General features: G+C 35.3%; 1 protein-coding gene across 1 annotated transcript in view; it reads left to right on the top strand.

Annotated features, from left to right (window-relative positions):
- The first annotated feature begins 3,136 nt into the window (after window positions 1-3,136).
- LOC106880317 (histone acetyltransferase type B catalytic subunit) overlaps window positions 3,137-8,353 on the top strand; it is a 180,156-nt gene continuing 174,939 nt past the window's right edge. The window contains exon 1 of the mRNA XM_052966756.1: window positions 3,137-3,164. Coding sequence (XP_052822716.1) covers window positions 3,152-3,164 — 13 coding nt within the window. The 5' untranslated portion in view covers window positions 3,137-3,151. The remainder of the gene's footprint in view (window positions 3,165-8,353) is intronic.

Below are 8,353 nucleotides of genomic sequence, written 5' to 3'. Positions count from 1 at the left end.
TATATATATATATATATGCATATGTGTGTGTGTGAATATAACCCATGCCAGCATAGAAAGTGGACATTAAATGATGATGATGATGCGTGTGTATGTGTCTGTGTGCGTGCATGTGTGTATGTATGTGTCTAGGACATTTAACCCCCCTGAAAATAACCCATCCCCCAAGGACAATTACCCCTGAGGACAACAGATGATGATTTAAAACTTCTTAATATATTGGAGAAGGGTAATTAACCAAAGGGGGTAATTATTTTCATTGGGTAACTGTTCTGATACTGTATGTATGTATGTATACACAAGCACATAGAGACGTGTGTGTGTATGCATTTGTATCAGACCTCAAGAGCTGAACATTTCAGATGCATACTACTTTATACAGTTTATGTTAAGTGTCATGGCTATGACAAAACAGAAAAAAGACATTGCTTCAGTGTCCTAAAATATAGAGTCATATCCCAGAAGTACATTCCTAAGAGATAGACCGTGACAGGATTTTAAACAAGACTGGATGCTGATTCATACATTACATCCTACATCCTAAATCAAATACCATACAAAGTAAAGCCTCTGTAGAGCTTAGTACAGTAGAAATGAAATGGAATTACCAATACAACTTGGTACTGTATCGAGTCATATAAAGAACTGCTAAACTTTCATATAACTTGGAAATAAACTAACTGTAGGCAGGTACTGCAAGGCAGGAATAACTTACCCCTGTAAGTAACAGTACAGTCAATTTGAATAAATTGATAAACTTATTGAGTAAACCTTGAGATCAAAGTCCCTAAGCCCATCTGGTACTGTCCGCAGCATCATCTAAGCAACTTTCAGTGGCAAGCAGTATTTATTTACAGCTAATTAGAAAATTTAGTGCATTGACTATGTTTATAATGCAAAATACGAACTCTCATTTCTTTGTGTGATGTCCAGCATCCTTTTGACTTGACTATCCATTTAATATTCATATCTAATATAGGCACAAGGCCAGAAAGTTTGAGGGGAGTGAGGAGTCAATTACATTGACCCCAGTACTCAACTGGTACTTATTTTATCAATCCACAAAAGGATGAAGGCAAAATAGGCCACAGTGGAATTTGAACTGAGAATGTAAAGATGGATGAAAATGCCACTAAGCATTTTGTCCAGTGGGCTAACAATTCTGCCAGCTTGCTGCCTTGATTATCCAGTTAATATTATTAGGTGTATTAGAGTAATACATTGACAAATAGAATTACTACAGAATCTCATAGCTTACTGTCCCACCTATTTAGAATGGCCATTTTGTGTCTGAAGAAACAAGTAAATTTTCTGCATTAGCACTGTGTACAATAGACTTTTTATTATTATCTTTTAATCCATGTATTATCCAATTACTAAGAGGTTGTAAGACCTGCTAAAAATATCTTTTTATTCTTATTCAAATCACACTCTGCCAACTTAAAAAGGGAACTTTTAACTATGACTAAACTAAAGAAGTGAAGATCATGACTATGCTCATAAGTCTGCTCTCTCAGGACTGACCAGGGGCTAAATGACAACAATCATCTGCAGTCTATACCAGGGGTTTTCAAACTTTTTGACTTGCGGACCCCTTTATATTTCAGGCTTTACCTTAGGGACCCTCTTATAAACGCTTATGAAATTTATACATAAATATTTGCTTAAAATAACATATATTTTTACATTTGTTTATTTAACAGTATTTAACAAATAGGTTTATTGTCAATTAAAAGATTTCAATTAAAAACCATATATAAAATCAAATTTCCCATAAAAAGTATTTGCTGTTCACAAACCCCCTGTCTTGTCCTTGCGGACCCCCTGTGGTCCGCAGACCACAGTTTGAAAACCACTGGTCTATACCATTTTATTTCATCCAACCAATCTGTAACCCATTTTAATATTACTTAATCAGTCCTTAGATACTTTTGACAGATTCTACTTTGTTGCAAGCATTCATTGGAGATCTCTAGATTGTTCCTTCCTTGCCCTCCCTGCCAGTCTCTGAAGCTCTGCAACAAATTCATTGTCTCAGCTTTTCCTCTTCTAACTAAACCTTTAAAAAGTTTTGTCCCATACTTTTGTATTCTGTCCCATATTCGATTCTATTCTGTTTTATATTCTATTCCCTTCTTCCCAGCAAAATGATTTGTATAGTAAAGAGAAAAAAAAAACCCAAGTAATATTTTTTATATTTAGTGACTGAGACCTTTGGTGGTATGCTGTGCTTGAGAAGACCCATTAAGCCAAGTGAAATCATAGTCATGGCTGATGCCAATGTCATGTAACTGGCACCCATGCCGATAGCACGTAAAAGGCATCCACTACACTCTTGGAGTGGTCGGTGTTAGGAAAGGAATCCAGCTGAAGAAACCATGCCAAATCAGTTCGGAACCTGGTGCAGCTCCCCAGTTTACCAGTTGTCAGTCAAACCGTCCAACCCATGCCGGCATGGAAAACGGACGTTGAATAATGATGATGATGATGATGATGATGAACTTGTGAATTCTCTTGATTCAAATTTCCATAACATTCTATTCCATATTTTGTTCTGTTTTATTTCATGTTCTTAACCTCTTTTCTCAACAAAATCATTTGTATTGTCAAAAGAAATCCCAAGTTATGACTTCTATATTTAAATTCTGAGTTCTATCAATTCAAATTTTCATGCTATTACATGAAACTATTCCAGGAAACTTCACTTTCTTTCATCCTGCCTTACTCAAATTTATTCTAGCCAAGAAAATTCTAATCTAAATTAAAATAGTCGAGGTAATATCCCCTTTTCTTAAGCAAAAGAAATCACAACCACCCGCTTCTTCCGGAATGTCTTTGCATGTGGTAATTAAAACGAGTTAAATAACCAGCCTGAGTGATTCCCCCACCGTGAACTCGCTCCAAAAGAACCCGTTAATTTGCAGTGGATGGGGAATAACTCTCAATAACGCTCATTCTCGTCGCCCGCCGTTTCCATTGAAAACGAGGCTACTTTTTTCACTTAAATCTGGTACCGCGGGAATGCAAAATGGCGGGTAAGTGGTTCTATATTTCCATGTCGTAGCTTTTGAATCTAAATTTCAGTCAAATTACCCAAGAGATATCTATGTATATGCATTCATTAACACTAATATGTTCGTGCTTTACGTAAATGATCTCAATCTGTGAGCAAAATCTTTACTTAATGCTACAGAACTTACCAGATTTTTCTTCGAAGCGTTTTCGTTTTTATTGTATTAAAGAGATTGACAATGTCCACGTATTTAACATCAACTTATTTCTAGATCATAATCGTTCAATAGAATTTTAATTAGGTGTGCCAAGAATTAAAGCTACGCTCTTTTTATAATATTAAATTCATACGTCCAACATTTGTGTAATTCTAATAGTGTGTAATGTTATATGTGGACAAGCCAACCATACAAAGAGATACTTGCGTATTTTATCATTTTTATATTTGATTAGAATTTACCGAATTTTGGTGCGATTTTCTGATTTATTCTCACATATAGTACTTTATTGTCAATAATAGCTCTAAACTTTCCATTTTTCAACTAAATGCCATAGAAAATACTTGTCGATTTTCTGTTAATTCTTTTTCTTTGTTTGGTCTTTGTTTATTATCCTACCATTGTGTATTCCGTACTACATTTGAAATATTAGTTATAAGATCATTTATTGTAATGTATTTTTCTTTTCCTTATATTTTTTCATTAAAGAATAAACATATTAATTTGGCTCCAGTTAGTATTTGATAGTTCATATACAAGAATAATAATAATAAAAGACAGTCTAGACAATTGGCAACTCCAGTCGACTCTATTGTAGAATACCTGTACAGTACTGTTTCACTTTCTATATTGAAAGTAACGAGAGAAGTGAAAGTTTTTGTCTTGTACTCCTTTCGGTCTCAATATTTTCAATTCAAATGATAACCAGCTATTTAAAAATAAGTATAGAATAATATAATACATTGTATGCATGTGAAATGACATTCTCACTCTTAAAAAATTTAAACCGACGACATTCCAAATTTTTACGGGAACGTTCTTTCGAGATTCTTACGTCTAAGAACATTTTCTCAATGTATTCCATTCAAATCCTGACCGGAGATATACAAAAAGTATATAAATATATTTTGTTTGTAATTTCCTATTAAAGCTTAGCTTTTTCTCGTTTTCTTCTTTCTGTGAAAACTGAAGGTATTTATCGACTGTGTTTATTCAGCGGTTATATTTTACGTGCTTTCGTTATGTTCAATTCATGCACAACTCAATATACACAAAATATACAAAACAGACTACAGAATATATATTTCACCATACATAACTGCTATTAAGTCTGTTTTGCTTATTTCGTGGAAATATGCAAAGCGAGAGAAAAATATTTTATTACGATTAATATAATTCATTATTTTTTAAATGTTGAAGGTAAAAATTTTAATCTTTCAAAAAGTTATTCCACATCGTAAATAGGACATGGTGTCTAAAAGTTATTTTATTTATTTTGCGTATTTCTCTTGCATTTGAAGTATACAAATATGCTTTGTTCGTATTTGTAACTATATTTTAATCATTTGGATATTTAGAAATTTTACCTGTAAAATAAACATATGACTACTTTCGTTATTCAATGCGCTTTTATTTACTTTCGTTAATGTGTTCGTATATTCTGCGATTGAGATATTTCTTACAAAGCTAGCCTGTTTATATAACTCGTCTGAATTGTTTTTAAAATATCTTGTCAAGAACAACTCACATTCACGAATCATATCAAAACTACCCTAAGAAACCATTACGTTTTTAGAAGTACGAAAGGCCATATATGTAGGAGAAAGTCAAACAACGGATTGAATGAAAATATCTGTTCTATAGACGTTATGTTGTTTACATTTATGTGCATGTATTTTTTTGATTGTCTACGCAAAAATATATTTATATGAAAAGGTCGAAGATATACAACAAAAAAGTGTGTGTGTGTGTGTTTGTATTTATACTATTAATATTGACAAAAATATGTAGAGAGCACAGTAGGAGTACTCTCTACACATTCTGATTGAATCTCGATATATATATATATATAATCTGAAGCATTTTTAGTTTATTTTTAACTTATTTTTCTTTGATGGTTATTGATTTATTTTATATCTTGGATAAGAAGTTTCTGTCGTCTGGATAATCTCTTACAGTTATTTATAAAGTACATAACTAGACGTCTGTGAATGTGTACGCGAACTGCTCCAACTCTCTAATAACGTGTCTTGTTAATAATGAGGATAGGAGGTGTCTTAGTAATATTCTTAAGTTGGGTGTTAGGTAAGCTTGGACTTAACTTTTTGAGATACGAAGAGACCACCATCAGAATGAAACGGCAGACTCTGACTGACTCTCTCGGCCCTTTGAGGGAATCAACCCCATCTCGCTATCCCGCAGCATACTGGTAAACAAGCAAAACACATACATTGAGTATGTGCAGTCAATAATGTTTACAACACTAGCGCTGCTTTTAATTCATTATTGAAATTAATCTTAAGTATACATCATCGTGGCTTTCCAGCAAATGGTTTCTACACTATTTGTATATAGTTGCAGACGGGCGATTCAGCTCGTTCTCAGTTCAATTCAGGTACGTGATGTTGATAAGCCACACAAATTGCAAAATATCAGTATCCATCACTCTTGAATGGGATTAGGGACGAGTTGTCTCGCCTGTCTCTGACTTTCAGGTATTTTAACACCCAGCTCTTTGAGGGAGTCGTCACCACCATGCTAAATTGCAGCATACTGGTGAACACACAATATATAAAGTATGTGTGGTTTGGGTAATAGTATATGAAATTTTAGCCTCTAGTCATGATCATTTAACATCTGTTTTCCATGTCGGCATGGGTTGGACGGTTTGAAAGAATCTGGAAAGCAACAGGGTTGTACCAAGTTCCATATCAGCTTTGTTTCTATGGCTGAATGCCCTTCCTAATGCCAGCCACTTAACAGAGTATACTGGATTTTTTTTTTTAATGTTGCACCATCACCAATGAGGTCACCAGGTAACTAGGATGACAACAGCCCTCAACTGAGGTGGGGAGTGGTAGTGAGGGTAGTAGCTCTGTGCCAGGTGATGTTAAAGTATGATAGAGGGACAGAAACATGTGTCTTGCTGTGGCAGAGATACCTGGCTACCCTAGCTGAAGAAAAGAGAAAAAGTAGATAGTGGTGAAGATGCGCCAGGGCATGCCCACAAGGTTTTGGGAGGTGAATAGTAAGTGAAGTGGTACAGAAGATTGAACAGGGTGAGTGGGCAGGGAAGTTCACAAGAGTACAAAAAAAAAACGATTGAGAGATAAGAAGCAGCTGTGTGGTGAGATGCTTGCTTCACAACCACATGGTTCCAGGTTCAGTCCTGCTGCATGATACCTTGGGCAAGTGTCATCCGCTCTAGCTTCAGGCCAACCACAGCCATATGAGTGGATTTGGTAGATGAAAGACGCTCGTTGTATATATGTGTGTTTGTCCACCACCACCACTTGACAACTGGCGCTGATATAGAAATAATACATTTCTAACTCTCTCAGATTTATGCAGTAGTGATACGATGAAGTAGTTGTATGCTGTCAACTTAATGTGACAGTCCTCTGAAAGGAATAATACTACTGTTGGTTAGACCTAGGAAGCTGCACCACTTCCTGTCGGCCTTGACACAGGACAACATAAAGACACAGGAAATGTGTCAAGGCCAACAAGAAGCGGTGCAGCTTCCTAGGTCTAACCAACAGTAGTATTATTCCCTTCAGGGGACTGTTACATTAGGTTGACAGCATACAACTACTTTAACTGGTGCTGGTGTTTTTATGTCCCTATAGCTTAGCGGTTCGGCAAAAGAGACTGATACAATAAACACCAGGTTTATAAAAATATAAGTACTAGGGTCAATACATTCAACTAAAAATTCTTCAAGGCAGTGTCCCAGCATGGCCACAGTCAATGACTGAAACAAGTAAAAGATATAGTTATAAGACATGTTGACTCGCTTTCACATTGCTTAGATTCATAAGTGTAGAACATGTCCACATTATGTTTGGAATGAGAGTGGAAACAGTTCAAAAGAAATCTTAAAATGGCTTCTTGATGAAAATATTTAGACTTCCATTGGTCAGTTCAGCTTATGCAGATGTGTTAGCTATCCACATGGTAGAACCAGCAGGATGTTGGCATCAGTCTGTATCCTGTAATCTGACACCATCAATCTTGTTACATCTCCACCTGGTTGCTGTTGTTGCTAAAATGTCACTGCTTCAGAAAGTAGGTTAACTGATGCCAATATCTTGTCTGCTCTACCATGTAGAACATGTCATGAAAGAACTTTTGTCTATGACTAAATAAAGCACCCACATGTCCTGATGGAGGCTTGAATAGTCTCACTCGGAAGCCATTTTAAAAATTCTTTTGAATTTTTCCCACTCCAACTCCAAACATCTGATTATGTGGTTATGTTTTACATTGATGAAACTTCAAGTAATGTGGAGCTGGATCAACATCTTATTAACCCTTTAGCATTCAGATTATTCTGTCAAGTGTAATGTTTATTTATTTACCTTGTTTTGAATTAACCTCACATTATCTTGTAGCTCTGAGATATCAATGATGTGGTTGTCTATTTTTAAAGTGACATTGCAAGGTAGGTGTGAGAAGCCAGTTTGAACATAGAACCAGTAGAATATTTTGGTCGAATATGACCGGTTTAAGCACTAAAGGGTTAAATATTAAATTCTAATTAAATGTGTTGAGTGCTACTGTCATTCATGTATTCACCCACTTGTATGTGGGTGAATACTAGAGTATTATATTGAAGAGTTGGGTTGATATGTTTTTTATTTCATTTGTTTGAAGACTGGTACTTAATCTGTCATCCTCCTTTTGTCAAACTTTTACGTTATGGGTTGGGGTGTAAACAAAAGTCACTTTTACAGTGTCCATCTGCCAAATTCACCCACAAACCATTGATATGTGCTGGGCTATAGCAGAAGACATTTGCCCAAGGTACCATGCAGTAAGACTGAACCCAAAGCCAGTTGGTTGCAAAGCAAACAATTTACGCACACAACCACACTGGGGCTTGAATAGGTATCAGGTATTTTTTCTGAGAAAAAAACTTTTTATTTATTAATGGTCATCTCAGATCTTAAAATGTCAAGCAGTTGACTATGTATTGCACTAGTTCTTTTTTTTTTTTCTTTTTGTCTTTTAATTGTTTCAGTCATGAGACTGTGGCCATGCTGGAGCACCACCTTGGGAAATTTTTAGTAAAATGAATCAACCCCAGTACTTTTTATTTTTTTTTCTAAGTCTGGCACTTA

Source organism: Octopus bimaculoides, chromosome 3 (assembly GCF_001194135.2).
Source record: "Octopus bimaculoides isolate UCB-OBI-ISO-001 chromosome 3, ASM119413v2, whole genome shotgun sequence".
In the NCBI taxonomy this organism is placed as follows: domain Eukaryota; kingdom Metazoa; phylum Mollusca; class Cephalopoda; order Octopoda; family Octopodidae; genus Octopus; species Octopus bimaculoides.
The sequence above is the reverse complement of the archived record's forward strand: the minus strand, read 5'-3'. Positions and strand labels throughout refer to the sequence as shown.